Source organism: Otolemur garnettii, unplaced genomic scaffold, assembly GCF_000181295.1.
Source record: "Otolemur garnettii isolate 467f Iridium unplaced genomic scaffold, OtoGar3 scaffold00046, whole genome shotgun sequence".
Lineage (NCBI taxonomy): Eukaryota > Metazoa > Chordata > Mammalia > Primates > Galagidae > Otolemur > Otolemur garnettii.
The window spans coordinates 13,291,452-13,307,584 of record NW_003852441.1 but is presented as its reverse complement, the minus strand read 5'-3'; the positions used below and the strand labels follow the sequence as shown (position 1 = coordinate 13,307,584).

General features: G+C 51.2%; 2 protein-coding genes and 1 pseudogene across 4 annotated transcripts in view; 2 read left to right on the top strand and 1 right to left on the bottom strand.

Annotated features, from left to right (window-relative positions):
* The window catches only part of INCA1 (inhibitor of CDK, cyclin A1 interacting protein 1), a 5,666-nt gene extending 4,180 nt beyond the window's left edge, over nucleotides 1-1,486 (top strand). The window contains exons 4-6 of one of the 2 annotated variants that reach the window (XM_003791223.2): nucleotides 82-233; nucleotides 694-859; nucleotides 1,340-1,486. In XM_003791223.2, the coding sequence (XP_003791271.1) occupies nucleotides 82-233; nucleotides 694-859; nucleotides 1,340-1,486 (465 nt within the window). Of the gene's footprint in view, nucleotides 1-39; nucleotides 234-693; nucleotides 860-1,339 lie in introns of both variants that reach the window. The other variant, XM_003791224.2, reaches the window with a different exon arrangement.
* A 605-nt stretch (nucleotides 1,487-2,091) lies between these two features.
* Nucleotides 2,092-2,881, bottom strand: LOC105887103 (annotated as a pseudogene).
* Nucleotides 2,245-16,133, top strand: part of CAMTA2 (calmodulin binding transcription activator 2) — a 25,923-nt gene continuing 12,034 nt past the window's right edge. Inside the window, exons 1-13 of one of the 2 annotated variants that reach the window (XR_002773690.1) lie at nucleotides 2,245-2,326; nucleotides 3,604-3,698; nucleotides 3,918-4,021; nucleotides 6,056-6,123; nucleotides 6,206-6,341; nucleotides 6,921-6,992; nucleotides 7,234-7,387; nucleotides 7,710-7,844; nucleotides 8,486-9,426; nucleotides 10,115-10,241; nucleotides 11,525-11,659; nucleotides 14,350-14,465; nucleotides 15,121-15,305. Coding sequence is in view for 1 of the 2 variants with exons in the window: in XM_023514034.1 (XP_023369802.1) it covers nucleotides 2,919-2,923; nucleotides 3,604-3,698; nucleotides 3,918-4,021; nucleotides 6,056-6,123; nucleotides 6,206-6,341; nucleotides 6,921-6,992; nucleotides 7,234-7,387; nucleotides 7,710-7,844; nucleotides 8,486-9,426; nucleotides 10,115-10,241; nucleotides 11,525-11,659; nucleotides 14,350-14,465; nucleotides 15,121-15,305 (2,273 nt within the window). In the remaining variant the exon portion in view is untranslated. Of the gene's footprint in view, nucleotides 2,327-2,724; nucleotides 2,924-3,603; nucleotides 3,699-3,917; nucleotides 4,022-6,055; nucleotides 6,124-6,205; nucleotides 6,342-6,920; nucleotides 6,993-7,233; nucleotides 7,388-7,709; nucleotides 7,845-8,485; nucleotides 9,427-10,114; nucleotides 10,242-11,524; nucleotides 11,660-14,349; nucleotides 14,466-15,120; nucleotides 15,306-16,133 lie in introns of those variants that run through there. The other variant, XM_023514034.1, reaches the window with a different exon arrangement.

The following is a 16,133-nucleotide window of genomic DNA, read 5'->3' as shown; positions in this document are numbered from 1 at the left end:
TTCTTCCCTCTAGCTCCTTTCCCCCATTCTCTGGCACAGAGAGCCACTGGTTTCTCCCTGCCTGGCCTACACTATCCTAAGGGGCTGCCACCACCTGAGATGCTTTGCAGAAGAAAGAAAAAGAGGCCACATTCAGAGGGAATGCAGCAGGGACCTGGGAGCATCCCTGCCCGGGTGAGGGCTGTCACTTATCACCTAGAAGACTTAAGGAGGCGCCAGAGAACCATCGATGAGTAAGCAGGGGCCACATCTGGGTTCTGGAAGCCAAGGAGGGTTTGAGGGCAAGATGGTTTGAGCTAAGGAAGGGGCTGAGAGCTTTGAGGGAATTAGAGGTTGTTTGGGAAGGAGTGTGGGCAGGGTGTGATTGAAAAAGAATTTCTATAATGTGGAAAGGAGGAAAGAAATAAGGGATAGAGGGTGAGCCACATGAGCTGGAAGGAATGGAAAGTGAGTCACTGAAGACAGGAAAGCACACCATAGAACTGGAGGACACTAGGGAGCTAGGGATCATCTCTGAGTCCCTGGAATGAAAATACTTCAATCTGAGAAGAGCAGAAAATGGGAATGGAGAGTTGGAGGTCAAATGACAACATTCTTGGTTCTTAGCAGGAAGTATTTCAAAACCAAAGAATGGAGAGACAGGAAGCCTGGACTTCAGATGCCTCTCTCACCCAAGCCTATCTCCCTCCACAGACTGAAGAAGGCCCAATGGGGCGGCTCTGGGGCTGCATTTGAGCCTCTGATGCTTGCTGAAGAGGGCTGTGGATTCTCCAGCACCACTGAATACCCTGATCTGGAAGGAGAGAGGGCAACCCATCCACAGGAAGAGGGCCATTTGCTCACTCCTGGGAGGGCCCAGGTATGACTGGAGAGGAACGTAGTGGAACAGTGGAGGGTGATCTGGATCCCTGGTCTTGCATGGAGACAGTGGTAGCTGAGAGCCAGGTTGGATAGCTGGATTTGGGAGGAGCAAAAATAAAGTAGATGATGGCTTGGCACTTTAGCTCAGTGTTTATGCTGGGGCTGGTGGGTTTGACCCTGGCCCTGGTCTGCTAAACAATGATAACTACAATAAAAAAAAAAAATGCCAGGCGTTGTGGCAAGTGCCTGTAGTCCCAGCTACTTGGGAGGCTGAAGCAAGAGAATTGCTTAAGCCCAAGTTTGAGGTTGCTGTGAGCTATGATGCACTTTACCTAAAGCGATATAGTAAGACTGTCTCAATAACTAACTAACTAAATAGATAAAGTAGGCGAGAGCCAAAGACTAGGGCTTTGGAACTAGGAAATCTGGAGAAAGACCTACTTTTGCATTCTTCTTTCCTTTTTTTTTATCTTTCCAGCTGCTTTGGTCTCCCTGGAGTCCCCTGGGCCAGAAGGAGGCATGCCCCTCCAGAGGGCTGTACTCCCTGGCCTCCTTCAGCACTGTCACAGCCAGTAGGAACCCCCTTTACAATCCCTGGGGGACAGAGCTGGCGTCTGAGGAGTAAGGAGAGACCAAGTGTGCCCAGATGCTGGTGGTCCCTTAGGGACCAAAAACTAGTCCCATCATTGGAATAGCCCCCATTGCTGACATGAAGGCACTTTCCCCTCCTCAGCTCCTGCAACTGCCTTTCCCATCCTCCAAACTAGGCACTAACAGCCCCTCCCTGAGCCCCCATCTCAACCACCCCTTTCACAGGAGCTCGCCAAGTTCTGTTTTCCTCTAGGCTCGATGATGGCCTTGTGTTTTTTCTCTATGTTGTGTAATTAAAAAGCGAGCAAGTGGAATCCGGAGTCGTCTTTCTCACTGTGAAGCAGGGGCACAGAGGCTAATGGGGGAAGGAGGGCTCTTTTCACCTGCTGGAGGATCCAGCTACTATGATGCCGGGCTGGGCCCCGCAAATTCAAGGAGGCTTGTCCGAGACGAGGGGATCTCGTCTCCGGCCCTCACACCCTCCCAGTCCAGATTCCCCGGCCCAGTCCCCCAGGTTCTAGCACGGGACCACCACTCCCGCCCCATTCTCCCAGACCAGGAGTCATGTTAATCCGCCAAATCTTCCGCCTCCGAGACTCGGAATCCTGCCCCTCAGCGCAGTTGCCCCTTGGGGACTTCCTAGAAGTCTGTTCCTGATTCTGGTTCGGGGGCCTGGAAGCCGAGTCCCTCCGCCCACGCCCCACCCAGAACCCCACGTGTGCTGTCCCCAGGTTCGCGTCGCGACCACCATACCCTTAATTGGGAGGCTCCGCCCCGTGCGCAGTGACGTCGGACGCTGCTGTCAGCCGGCGGTGGGGGGGGTCGGTGTGGGGTAGAATGGCCGCTGCCGCCGTCACCCGCGGGACCCCGGGAGGTAAGAGCCAGGGCCTTACGCCCGCCTCTCCGCCCCCGCGCCAGGGGGCGCAGCTCCACCAAGTCCGGAGGTGGAGCGCTGCGCCGCCGACCCCCGTCCCTCCTCCCTGTTCTCCCCTAGCGCCCGCTTCGGTCCTCCTCCCCCGCGCCAGGGGGCGCCGCTCCGCACAGGGACCCCCACACCCCGCACCCGCACTGTTCCGCGCCCGCGGACTTTGCTCCGCGGCTTCTCCAGAACATCCCTCTGTGTGGACGGGATCTTCTCACCTCTGAGGTTCTCCAGGGACCACCACCCCTCCATGAGGGGGCACCCCCAGCTCCAGGCGTCCGAGTCCTGCGCCGCCCCGGGGCCTGCAGCTCAGGACCCACTCCTGCTCCGCACCCTGGCTGGTTGCCTAGGCGGGACTGCGCACCTGCGCCCTAGGGCGGAGTCCTTACCCCAACCCCAGCTTCACTGCACACAACCGAGCCCAGACGGGCCTCCTCCCCCTCTCCATCTCGGACACCTGGTGGAGCCTGGGCTGAGAGCCTTCTCCAGCTCCCATCTGTTCCCCACAGGAGGGCCGGGGCTCAAGCTGGAGCCAGAGCGGTAGATGGGGTAGGGTAGGCCTGGAGGCCAGGGGAGGCAGAGGCGACTGGGGATAGAGGGCTGTCAGCCTCAGGGTGGAGGACGGCTTGTCCTGAGGGTGTGAACCTAGATCCTGGGTGTCTAGCCCAGATTCTACCAGGCCCTATCTAAACTGGAAGAGAGGGAGTAGGTTAGGATCAGCCATCAGATATGTCCTTCCCCTTGGAAAAATCAAATAGAGAAGAAACTCAGGGTGTGTCTTCTAAGGCCTAGCTTTCCACCCGGTCTTAGAATCTCCTGCCCTCCCCCGGCATCCAGGCTGTCTTGCCAGACAATCCTCCAGGGACAGGATGCTCTGAGTCCCAGCCCCCAGAACCTGACCCAACCATAGCCTCAGCCACAGCAAGAGCCCAAGCTTTAGGGCCTCTGAGGCCCCAGCCCCGTAGCCTTTTCCCCTCCCCCACTCCAGCCTGTTTCTTCCTGCTCACTATGTTCTGTCTCCTCCACTCCTCTTGGCTCCTGCCACTGTGTCTGGGTTCTCCTTCACTTCTATTCCCTGGTTCTACTGTCATGTCATAGTCAAGCCCCTTCCTCTATTTCCTCATCTTTTCCAGTTATCACAACCCAGTTTTTTACCCCTCCCTTGCCTCATCCCTAGTCCTGAATTAATGTGGGAGCTTCTGCCATAACCTTGTTCTCTCCCTTCCCAGCACAGACTCCCCCTCCCCCCGGCCCCTCAGGCCGGGGGTGACCTTGCCCCCTGGATCCCTCACCATGAATAGCAAGGATACCACCGAGGTTGCTGGTGAGTTCACAAACCAGGTTCCCAATTTGGGCATGGCCTTTTGTTCTGACATGCTGTGGTGGCCCTCTAAATTTTGGATTGCCTGCCCTCCTTGTCATGGCATCGGTTTTCCCCAGTGCTCTGGATTCTCTTCAGCCCTTCCCCCCTAGGCTGTCTATCACTTGGATGCCAGGAGTAGGGTAGGTAACAGATTAAGCTCTCTCTTCTAATTCCCTCTAGAGAACAACCACCACCTGAAGATCTTTCTCCCCAAGAAGCTGCTGGAGTGTCTTCCTCGCTGCCCACTGTTGCCTCCAGAGCGGCTACGGTGGAATACAAATGAGGTTTTCTAGGGATCTGGGGGATTAGGGCCCAGCAAGGCCTCATGGGTTGGAGGTGGTTGGGTGGGGGTCTTTCTGTGTCTCTTAAACCTCTTAAGCACAGAGCACTATTCTAGGCTCTTTGGAGATGACAGATGAGGTACAAAATCATAGATGCTGCAGGAGCCTGCTTCTCTTTAGCATATCCTCCTGGGTAAAAACAATGGCTACTACCTATAAAGAATATCTCATATACTAGGCACTATGCTAAGCACTTGCTCTGCCATATCTTATTTAATCCTCTAAGGACACTATAAAACAGGCCCTGTTATTGCCCCCATGTTATTGATGAAACCAAGTTTACCTCATGCAGACTATTACCTACTTCACTCCAGAGTCCCTGCTTTCAACCACCACTGATATTGGCTTCTTCTAGAGGGCATAGTCCTGGGTGTTTTTAGGTTTTGTTTTTTGTTTTGTTTTTGAGACAGAGTCTTATTTTGTTGTCCTCGGTAGAGTACCATGAGTCATACCTCACAGGAACCTCAAACTCTAGGGCTCAAGCAATCCTCTTGTCTCAGCCTCCTCAGTAGCTGGGACTATAGGTGCCTGCCACAGTGCCAGCTGTTTTTAGAGACAGGGTCTCACTCTTGCTCAGGCTGGTCTGAACCTGTGAGCTTAGGCAATCTACCTGCCTCAGCCTTCCAGAGTTCTGGGATTACATGTGTGCGCCATAGCGCCCGGCCCAGGACACAGTCCTTGTGTTACTCATCTTCTGTATTCTGCACAGTTAGTGCCTTATATGTAGTTGGTGGTCGGTAATTACTGTTTGATGTTAGAAGAGAACTGTCACTAAAGGGTATTTGTATATGTCATTGTAAGTGCTTTAGAGCCTTTAGAAAGGACTAGGGTGGCCAACAGAATTTCATGGAGCATCTGGAAAGGGAGTCAGTGTATAGGATAGCAAGGATTTCTAGACATGGAGAGGACACATAGCACTTCAGGCTTGTGAGTCATTAATATGCAGGAGCTGACTGCTCAGGGCATGTTTGGGGAGGAATCAGTGGCCTATCTGACAATAATGGTAGGTACAATATGGGTAAGCAGTGAGAACAATGGTTTGATCCCTTGTTGGGGAAAACCTTGGAGTCAGGCTAAAGAATATGAAATTCCACTGGGTGCAGTGGCTCACGCCTGTAATCCTAGCACTCTGGAAGGCCAAGGAGGGTGGATTGCTTGAGCTCACAGGTTCGAGACCAGTGTGAGCAAAAGCAAGACCCCTTCTGTACTGAAAATAGAAAAATTGGGGCAAGAGGATCGCTTGAGCCCAAGAGTTGGAGGTTGCTGTGAGCTATGATGCCACAGCACTCTACCCAGGGCAACAGCTTGAGACTCTGTCTCAAAAAAGAAAAAAAAAAATCTGAAATTCCTGGCAGTGTCAAACCATTGAAGTTTATTTGAGTCAGGAAGGGACACAAAAAGGGATTTGGAAAGAGTAAAATAATGCTCAGTATGAAGAATGAGTGATGAAGAACATGGACCTGGCCCCAAGATAAAGTCCCAGTTGGGAGAGCAAGAAGAGATGGTCAGACTTTGAGATGCATTCTGAGGTTCTTTTTTTTTTTTTTTTTTTGGAGACAGAGTCTCACTGTCGCACTTGGTAGAGTGCCATGGCATCACACCTCATAGCAACCTCCAACTCTTGGGCTTAAATGATCTCTTGCTTCAACCTCCTGAGTAACTGGGACTACAGGCGCCTGCCACAACACCTGGCTATTTTTTTGGTTGTAGTTGTCATTGTTGTTTAGCAGACCTGGGCTGGGCTTGAACCCACCAGCTTTCGTGTATGTGGCGGGTGCCCTACTCACTGAGCCACAGGCGCTGAGCCCATTCTGGGGTTCTTAAGGGGATAGTGGGCCTTGCTGGGTCCCAACACCTAGAAGTGTCCTCCACTAGCTGTCATAGCTCAGTGGAGAGCAAGAAACCAAGGGGATGACCAAGAGGATAGGCTAAGACTCTATGAAGAAGACACCTACCTGAGTGCCTCCTCTCCTATAGGAGATTGCATCCTACTTGATCACCTTTGAGAAGCATGATGAGTGGCTATCCTGTGCCCCAAAGACAAGGTAAGAAAGCTCAAGAAGGTGGGGAGTGGCAGGGGTCCCAGGTTCTGGTTACAGAACTTGAGGCCAGCCCTTCCCTTTACAGGCCTCAGAATGGTTCCATCATTCTCTATAACCGCAAGAAAGTGAAATACCGAAAGGATGGTTACCTCTGGAAGAAGCGGAAGGATGGGAAGACTACCCGAGAGGACCACATGAAGCTGAAGGTCCAGGGCATGGAGGTAAGACAGACATTCAGCTCATCTGCCCTAACCTGCCCTCCTCCACCTTGGAATCCAGCCCTGCCAGGGCTTGGTGACATTGTCTACCTCAGCCCCCTCCCAGTCACTCTTCCCTTCTCATTCATCGTGGATCACCTAACTGATTGGTTAGGCCACTCTCTGCTTCCCGTTTCCCTCCATGACCCAACACTCCAGGCTTGAGGCCCTGCCTGCCCTTCAGGAAACCGATGCCCAGTCCCCTCACCACTCTTGCATTTCTTATACTCTAAGTACAAGTTTCTTTTCCCAAATCATTATTCCTCATCTCAGATATATATTTGCTCTGCCCTCTGATTTCTAGATAGTCACGTGTCTCAAATCTGGTCCTTATTTTAAGGCTCCAGCCCCACTGTTCCCTTTTCTCGTCCCTCATCTCTGACTTAGGGCTGCTGGGATTTGAAGGGGATGGGAGTAGATGGGAATGGGTGAAGGGTTGAAGAAGAACTGGTGGAAAGATTGGGATTCCTGCAAAGGGACTGAACAGAGGAAGAGTTGGGGAGCAGACTAGCCCTCCCCCCACCCCAGCCTGTCTCCTGGCAGTGTCTCTATGGCTGCTACGTTCACTCTTCCATCGTCCCCACATTCCATCGGCGCTGCTACTGGCTGCTCCAGGTAAGAACACTAGAGCTCAGGGAGCCAGACTCTTCCTGGTTCTTTGAGGGACATGGATCTGAAAGAATGACTAGGTCTGTGGGGAAAGGAGCCTGGGAAGAAGAGAAAGGGGCAGGGGATGGAAAGAGCCAAAAATTGGGGATGAGTTTGGGAGAGTACCCAGCAAGGAAGTGAAGACTAGGAAGCTGAGCCCCTGGACTCAGGATCCCATGGCTCTCCGTGTATACCCTTGTGCTCACAGAACCCTGACATCGTCCTTGTGCACTACCTGAACGTCCCAGCCCTGGAGGATTGTGGAAAGGGTTGCAGCCCCATCTTTTGTTCCATCAGCAGCGACCGTCGAGAATGGCTGAAGTGGTCCCGGGATGAGCTATTGGGACAGCTGAAGCCCATGTGTAAGGGAGCAGGACAGATAGACCTTCAAGGATAGAGTGAAAACAGGGGCCTCCCAAAGGGACTGGGGTTCTGTACCCAAAACCTGTGTGGTGACCATTTTCCTCCAAGCTGGGAGGGTACTAGGATTCCTGGTGCGTTCTTAGGTGTTAGAATACAGAGAAGACACTAAAAGCTACATGTCCAAGTGTTCTTGAGGCTGGTGGCCTCTGTTCACCTGGCCAGAACTCCTGAAGCATTTCAGGTGCTTGGAAGAACCATCAAGGTACTTTGGGGCCTGTTTTGAGGGGGGTCCAACAGCACTTCCCCCCCAATCTCCTCTAGTTCATGGCATCAAGTGGAGCTGTGGGAATGGGACAGAGGAATTCTCTGTAGAACAGCTGGTGCAGCAGATCTTGGACACTCACCCAACCAAACCTGCACCTCGAACCCATGCCTGTCTCTGCAGTGGGGGTCTTGGTGAGTACCACCCCTGCACCTCGAACCCATGCCTGTCTCTGCAGTGGGGGTCTTGGTGAGTACCACCTGATCCTAAGGTGCTCTACCCAACTAATACTGCTCTTACTCAAGCCAGGGGGATAGCTGTCTTGATGGGATTTGCATGCTGATTTGTAAATCTTTTGCATGTCCCCAGAAAGATGGGCCAGATGAATAGAGGCCTTCTCATCTGGATATCTTTTTATTTAGTGGTCCTGGCAGCCTGTGTCCTTTTCTGCCTTCTACCTTTAGTAATTTCCATTCCCCCAGCACCACCAGATACACCCAGCCTTAGCTTTATTCCTTGTTCACAACTCCCAAGGTTCTGTTATTTTGTTCTTTTTTTATGCCTTTACCTTTTGATTCAGCTGCTCCCCCCAAGCCTCCGTTTTCCCTTATGTTGTTTCTCTAGTCATAGTCTTTTTGAGGGGAAAGGTGCTGGAGAGGGGCAGTGGGAAAGAGAGAATGGATGTTTCGGAGGCCTCCCAGTGGCCATAATCAGTATTACACCTTTGATCTATAGGGAAGTCCCAGGAAATAACTTTATTGTGGCTTTCTGGAATGCAAGGCTGGAAAAGGATGTGTCTTATGCCTTCTCTCCTCCCCACCCCTCCCTACTCCAGGTTCTGGGAGCCTTACACACAAATGCAGCAGCACGAAACACCGCATCATCTCTCCCAAAGTGGAGCCCCGAGCTTTAACCCTGACCTCTGTCCCCCACACTCATCCCCCTGAGCCTCCTCCACTTATAGCTCCACTTCCTCCAGAGCTCCCCAAGGCACATACCTCTCCATCCTCTTCTTCCTCTTCCTCCTCCTCATCAGGTTTTGCAGAACCCCTAGAAATCAGACCTAGCCCTCCTACCTCTCGAGGGGGTTCGTCGAGAGGAGGCACTGCTATCCTCCTCCTCACGGGACTGGAGCAGCGTGCTGGAGGATTGACACCCACCAGACAGTTGGCTCCTCAGGCTGATCCTAGACCTAACATGAGCTTGGCTGTAGTTGTAGGCTCTGAGCCCTCTGCCCCACCTGCTCCTCCTAGTCCTGCCTTTGACCCTGATCGTTTTCTCAACAGCCCCCAGAGGGGCCAGACCTATGGAGGAGGGCAGGGAGTAAGCCCAGACTTCCCTGAGGCAGAGGCTGCCCATACCCCCTGTCCTGCCCTAGAGCCTGCTGCTGCCCTAGAGCCCCAGGCAGCTGCTCGGGGTCCCCCTTCACAATCAGGAGCAGGTGGGAGAAGAGGAAACTGCTTTTTCATCCAAGATGATGACAGTGGGGAGGAACTCAAGGGCCAGGGAACTGCCCCACCCATACCTTCACCCCCTCCCTCACCCTCACACTCACCTGCCCCTTTGGAGCCATCAGGCAGGGTAGGAAGAGGGGAGGCCTTGTTTGGAGGACCTGGTGGGGCCAGCGAACTGGAGCCCTTCAGTCTTTCATCATTCCCAGACCTTATGGGAGAACTCATCAGTGATGAAGCTCCAAGCATCCCGGCCCCAACCCCCCAGCTCTCACCTGCTCTTAGCACCATCACAGATTTCTCCCCAGAGTGGTCCTACCCAGAGGTGAGTCTCAGGCTTACCTGCTCCCTTTTCCCTCCCATTTGTTTTCTGATTCCCTAAAAGACTTGTATTAACTCTTACCCATTTCCCTCAATTTTCATGGCTTCTTAGATCTCTACTTTAATGTAGAGTACAGCTTCTTTCCTGTTTCCATAGTTCTCACTGACTTAACCCTCTCTTTATTTTCCTTCATTGTGTTAACAGGGTTAACTGGAGTCTTCTGGGGACCTCATTCCCTTCATGACTTTTCAGGGGGAGGAAACTGGGAATTTTTAACCTGGAAAAGAAAAAAATACAGTGGGCATGCAATTGCACACTTTGAGTAGCTAAAAGACTGTCTTAGCAGTAGAGAAGTTCTGCCCCAGAAAGGGAAAGGAGGAACTACAATGGGGGTGAATTAGCATCAGAACAGAACTTCCCCCTGATGACAGCTATGTGGTAGCCTCTGGGGAGGCTCTGAATTACCTATTTCTGGTAGATTCACAAAGAGATGAAGTAACCTTTTGGCAGGAATGTTGAGGTGGAGGGATAGACTAGCTGTCTTTACCCCACTGGTCATGTCAGTTCCTGTACCCCAGACTCTAGCATGCCTGCCAGATAATAAATACTCTTTAAGGATCTGAATAAATAAATGAATGAGTACACAAATGAACACCTTTCTAATCACATCCTCTCTGACTTCTCTCTGCAGGGTGGGGTCAAGGTGCTCATCACAGGTCCTTGGACAGAGGCCGCTGAGCATTACTCCTGTGTCTTTGATCACATCGCAGTACCAGCCTCACTTGTCCAGCCTGGTGTCTTACGCTGCTACTGTCCTGGTATGGGGAATGGGAATGGTAGGGGAAGGGACTGACAAATGTAGTGTTAGGACAGATCAGGATCTCCAGGCTTCCAGGAAGCACTGGGAGCAAATGGGTTATTCTGAGAGCATAAGGACCTCATTCAGTCCTGAGGTTGAGTGCCAAGCTTCCCAGCAGGCAGAAGAGCCTGTGTGTAGGTGTTAGAAAAATCTAAGTTCTGGTCCAAGAAATCTCACTAGCTAACCAATGATCTGAGATAAGTCCTATCCTTTCCAGGGTCTTTAGCTTCCCCTCCTGTAAGGTCAGGCATTGACTAAAGGATAGCTAATGTCCCTCTAGGCTCTCTGGCTTAGTTAGAATCAGAGACTTCAACTCCAATCCAGCAAAATGAGAAAGAGATTGAGCTTTTATACCTGTGCTATCCAGTGTGCGTAGCCATTAGCCCTGTGTGCCTATTTAATTAAAATTAATACTAAAGATTCAGTTTCCCAGTCACACTGACAATATTGCAAGTGCTCAGTAGCCACATGTGCAGATGTAGAACATTTCTGTCACTGCAGAAAGTTCTATTGGACAACACTGGTCTAGACTTCATTGCCAAGGCTCATTTCTGCCATTTTGCCACCAATCCTGCCCTGACCCTGCACTCCACAGTCAGCCTTACTAGGGGACCCCAAGCATCCCTGGGGTGGCAGGTTGATAACTTTGGTATCTATGAGAGTGTTCTCCCTTAGTCTTAATAGCCCCATTCAGCTACATACAGGAGGAAAGGGGATAAGACCAGAGAAGCTGGGAACTGGGAGAAAAAGTTGCAGTCCATGATCTGAGATTGGGCCCTGATGGTCTCATCCAGAGCCCTCAGGCCTCGGACATTGAGACTCTGGGATAGAGCTCTCACTGGACACTGTTCATGAACACCTAACTCCCCTTTCCCCTACTTAGTAATAGGGTCATGACTCTGGACTGTGACCTGGAGATTAAGGGGGTTATCTATCATCAAATTGTTCATAAATACAAGTGTCTCTTAACCCTCAGCTTCCAAACTTTGTTGCTGAATAACAAACATCCTTAACTATGAAGCCTAGAATCCAAGAGGTCTCTGACCTATAGTAGATATTCAGTTCTTGAATGAAGAGACTCCCTTTCCAGTTAGTTCCAAGGCCACTGAAGCAAGCACCTCTTGGCCTGCAGCAAAGAAGTGAGGGAGATAGAAATGGCATTATCTTCCATGGCTCTGACACAGGTGGCCAGAGAAGGAGCCAGGGAAAGAAAGCCTTTCTCACTGATCTTGCCCTCCCCAGCCCATGAGGTAGGGCTGGTGTCTTTGCAGGTGGCAGGGCGGGAGGGGCCCCTTTCTGCTTCTGTGCTCTTTGAGTATCGAGCCCGCCGATTCCTGTCTCTGCCTAGTACTCAGCTTGACTGGTTGTCACTGGACGGTGAGTACCTAGCCCTCTGACCCCAAATATTGGGCCCCACAACCTTTGAGCATGACATGTTCCTAGACCCCTCAGGATTCAGGTAGCTACCACTTATCCCCCACTTTACTGCTCTTTTTTCAGTTCTATTTCTTTGGTCATTTCTGAATGCAGCAGCACGCTTCCTTTGTCTCCTCTTCCCCATAAGTCGTGGCACCATCTTTTTTTTAAAAGATGAGATCTTACTGTGTTGCCCAGTCTGGTCTTAAACTTCTGGGCTCAAGTGATCCTCCTGTCTCAGCCTCCTAAACAGCTGAGATTACAGGCCTGCACCACCATACCCAGCTTCTTGGCTCTGTCATCATCCCAGTTCTTGCCCTGCCCTTTCCATCCCAAAGGTTGGGATGTAGACAAGGAAGGCTAAGAGGCCGAGGCAGGGACAGGATCTAGAGCAGTAGATAGGTGCTATGCATAAATAAATATATATATGCAGACACTTATATGTGCATTTAAGTTTCTTTTCTCCTTTGGCTTTATGTATTCATTATAGGAAATTGGGAAATTACAGAAAGGAACAAACTATAAAATTAGTTTCCTATAATACCACTAATTAGTGGTATCTACCGCTAATATTGTGATGTACTTTCTTACACAAACATAGTCACTCATATACATGTTTGTAGATATAGTTATTTATTTTATTTTGTTTATTTATTTCTTTTGAGACAGAGCCTCAAGCTGTCCCCCTGGGTAGAGTGCTGTGGCATCATAGCTCACAGCAACCTCCAACTTCTTGGCTCAAGCGAGTTTCCTGCCTTAGCCTCCCAAGTAGCTGGGACCACAGGTGCCCACCACAATGCCTGGCTATTTTTTGCTTGCAGCCATCATTGTTGTTTGGTGGGCCTGGGCTGGATTCGAACTTGCCACCTCAGGTGTATGTGGCTGGCGCCTTAACCGCTTGAGCCACAGGCACCAAGCCTCTTTTTTCATTTATTTTTTTGTTGCAGTTGTCATCATTATTGTTTTAAATGGCCCAGGCTGGGTTCAAATCCGCCAGCCTTGGTGTACGTGGCCAGTACCCTACCCACTGAGCTATGGGTGCCGCCCAACCTCAAACTCTTGGGCTTACACAATTCTCTAGCCTTAGTCTCCCGAGTAGCTGGAACTACAGGCGCCCACACACACACACACACAAAAAAAATAGCCTGGCTATTTTTTTGTTTGTTTGTTTTTAACAGGCCAGGTTCGGTTCAAACCCACCAGCCCTGGTGCATGTGGCCAGTACCCTACTGACTGAGCTATGGGTGCCACCTGATATATTTATTTATTTAAATCCGGGGTTGTTTTTGTTCCTTTTATTGATTATCTCACTTGTGGCTTTGAGAACTGTTTCTATCTGCACCTGCTGCTTTCTTGAGGTTTACTTTTCTCTCTCTTCTTGGTATCTCTATTGTTGCCTGTTGGTTTCTCTCAGTTCTGCTGTTGTCCCTGTTGAGTTTGTCTCTGTCTCCGTCCATCCCTACTTCTCTCTTTCAGGGGCTCTGGTCCCTATTTTTGTCTCATGTTTAGAGCCAGCCCCCATCACAAAGCCCAAGCGTGTGTGTTAGGTTCTCTGCCTCTCAACTTGAGTTTGTCTACCTTCCGAAGTCGCCAGCTCTTAGTCCTGTTTTGCCTTTGTTCTGTTCTGTGACTGTTCATCACCAGTTTTTCTGTCCTATCTAATCTTTGTTTTACCATTTCTTCTGGATCTCTTCCATCTGTCTTCTTTCGATTTCTTCTTGAAGTCTTAACTTACCTCTCTTCCTTTCTTATTGCTTGTCTGGTATTTCCTCCTACCCCAGCCCTCCTTTTTCCTTTCTTTCCTCTCCTTTATCTTTTATGCTCTCTCCTCCCTTTGTTTTACCTGGGTTTCTGTTCACCATTCTCTACCCCTCCCCTGCTGTCAGCTTTATACCTTCATCCCCTTCTATCCTGGTATGTTAAAACATCCCCAGCTTCCACCCTGTTTCCCTGTGCCTATTTTCCTATGGCTGTAACCCCCTCCTGCCTCCCCTCCTTGTTCTTGTTTGATCTTAGGAGGGGACAGATACAGCTTGGGGGGGATGTGTGTTTGTGCATATGTGTATGTGTATTTGTGTATGAGGTAGGAGGGGGCAGAGGAGGAGGAAGATGTGGCTGTCTATCTCTGTCACCTTCCCTCCCCCACCATCCTCTTTGTGGACAGCTGTGGGGGGCTGGGAGGAGGGGGTGGTGCTTTTCAAATCACAGTCCCTGAACTCTTTTGGGCAGTGATTAATAGAGAAGAGGGACCCTGGAGTCCTTCAGCCCCAGCATGGGTGACAAAGGTAGTGTCTGGGGTAAGAACAATTTACCTAGGAAGAGGTTGGGGGGAGAGTGGGCACATTTATGATTTGAGGCTGCTGGGAGCTGGATGGCTGTTTGGGAATTCCCACCATCTTTGTCTTGAAGGAAACAGTCTTGGTTTTGGGTCCTGGTTCTAGGTCTATGGGTAGTATTCACAGCCCTATTTAAGGACTGAATCTTGGTGGGCTTCATTTAGAAGGTGAATGGGTTAAAGGGCTAATGTTTAGGGAAGAGAAAGGAATGGATTCTCTGTCTTCATGGCCAGATTTTGGGAAGGGTCCAGTTTTGGTGTTCAGGGCATTGCCTAGACCCTGCACACTTAGCCTCCAATACCCATTCCCCCTCAGACAACCAGTTCCGGATGTCCATACTGGAGCGACTGGAGCAGATGGAGAAGAGGATGGCAGAAATTGCAGCAGCTGGCCGGGCACCTCGACAGGGTCCTGATGCTCCTCCAATTCAGGTATTTCCATGAGAAGGGAGGTGGTCTACAGTGGAGAGCAAGAGGAGGGTCTGCCTAAAGAAAATGACTTTAGTGTATGACTCTCCTTGCTCTCCTGTCCCCAGCCTCTCAGCCAATTCTCCTTCCCCTTCACATCACCCTGCGCCCATCCCCACACTGTGGCAAGAGTGGCTATTCTGGGCACCCTCTTGGCATGACAGACTTCAGACTATTTCTGGTCTGAAGGAGGGTGGAGGTGAGGGAGAGGGTGGGGGAAGGGTCAGGAGAATTGTACCTCAGAGATCTATGGGTTCCAAGTCTCTGAAGGAAGTGGGTTGGGGAAAGTCTCAGCCTCTGGCTTGCGAGGGGAGAAGCCCTATGGATATGGCACTGATCTGAATTGATGGTGAAGGCAAAACATGGGTAAGTATGTGTGAGGTCTGACGGCCAGAGGGCTGAAGGAAGTGGCTATGGGTCTAGGGTACACTGAGGCTTAACAGGAACTCTGTAGCCACGTGGAGGACTAATGGGCCGTTAAAGATTCAGGTAGTGGGAACTAGAGCAGGAAGCATGGGGAGGGAGATAGAGTTAGAAGTTGAGAGGACAGACAAGGGGTAGGCAATGCCATCCCAAGCCAGGGGACCATTGCTCAGGTCTCTCATCCTCATCACCACAGGATGAAGGCCAGGGCCCTGGGTTCGAGGCACGGGTAGTGGTCTTGGTAGAGAGCATGATCCCGCGCTCCACCTGGAGGGGTCCTGAGCGCCTGGCCCACGGAAGCCCCTTCCGAGGCATGAGCCTTCTGCACCTGGCCGCTGCCCAGGGCTATGCCCGCCTCATCGAGACCCTGAGCCAGTGGCGGTAAGCAGGGGCAGCAGGGAGTGGGCTTGGCAGCCATAGGACGTAAGTGCCAGGGAACTGAGGAGGAACCAGAGGATCTGGAGAACCAAAAGAGAGCTGGAATCATACAGTGGGATGGTGGGGCGGCACCTGTGGCTAAGTGGGTAGGGCGCTGGCCCTATATACTGAGGGTGGCAAGTTCAAACCCAACCCTGGCCAAACTGTAACAACAAAAATAATAGCTGGGCGTTGTAGCGGGCGCCTGTAGTCCCAGCTATTCAGGAGGCTGAGGCCTAAGCCTAGGAGTTGGAGTGAGCTGTGAGCTGTGTGATGCCATGGCACTCTACCGAGGGCAATAAAGTGAGACTGTCTCTATTAAAAAAGAAAAAAAGAAAGGGATGGTGGCTCATCACCCATAGCTTCGTGAGTAGGGCATCAGCCACATACACCGAAGCTGGCTGGTTCAAGCCTGGCCCAGGCCTCCTGAACAATGACAACTGCAACCAAATAATAGCCAGGCATTGTGGCGGGTGCCTGTGGTCCCAGCTACTCGGGAGGCTGAGGCAAGAGAATCACTTAAGCCCGAGAGTTTGAGGTTCCTGTGAACTGTGATGCCATGACACTCTACCTAGGGCGACATAATAAGACTATTCCCCTGCTCCCCGCCTCAGAAAAGGCTCAGTGCCTGTAGTTCAAGTGGCTAAGTCACCAGCCATATTCACCAGAGCTGGCCAGTTCAAATCCAGCCCAGACCTGCCAAACAACAATGACAACTACAACCAAAAAATAGCCAGGCATTGTGGCAGGTGCCTGTAGTCCCAGCTACTTGGGAGGCTAAGGCAGGAGAAT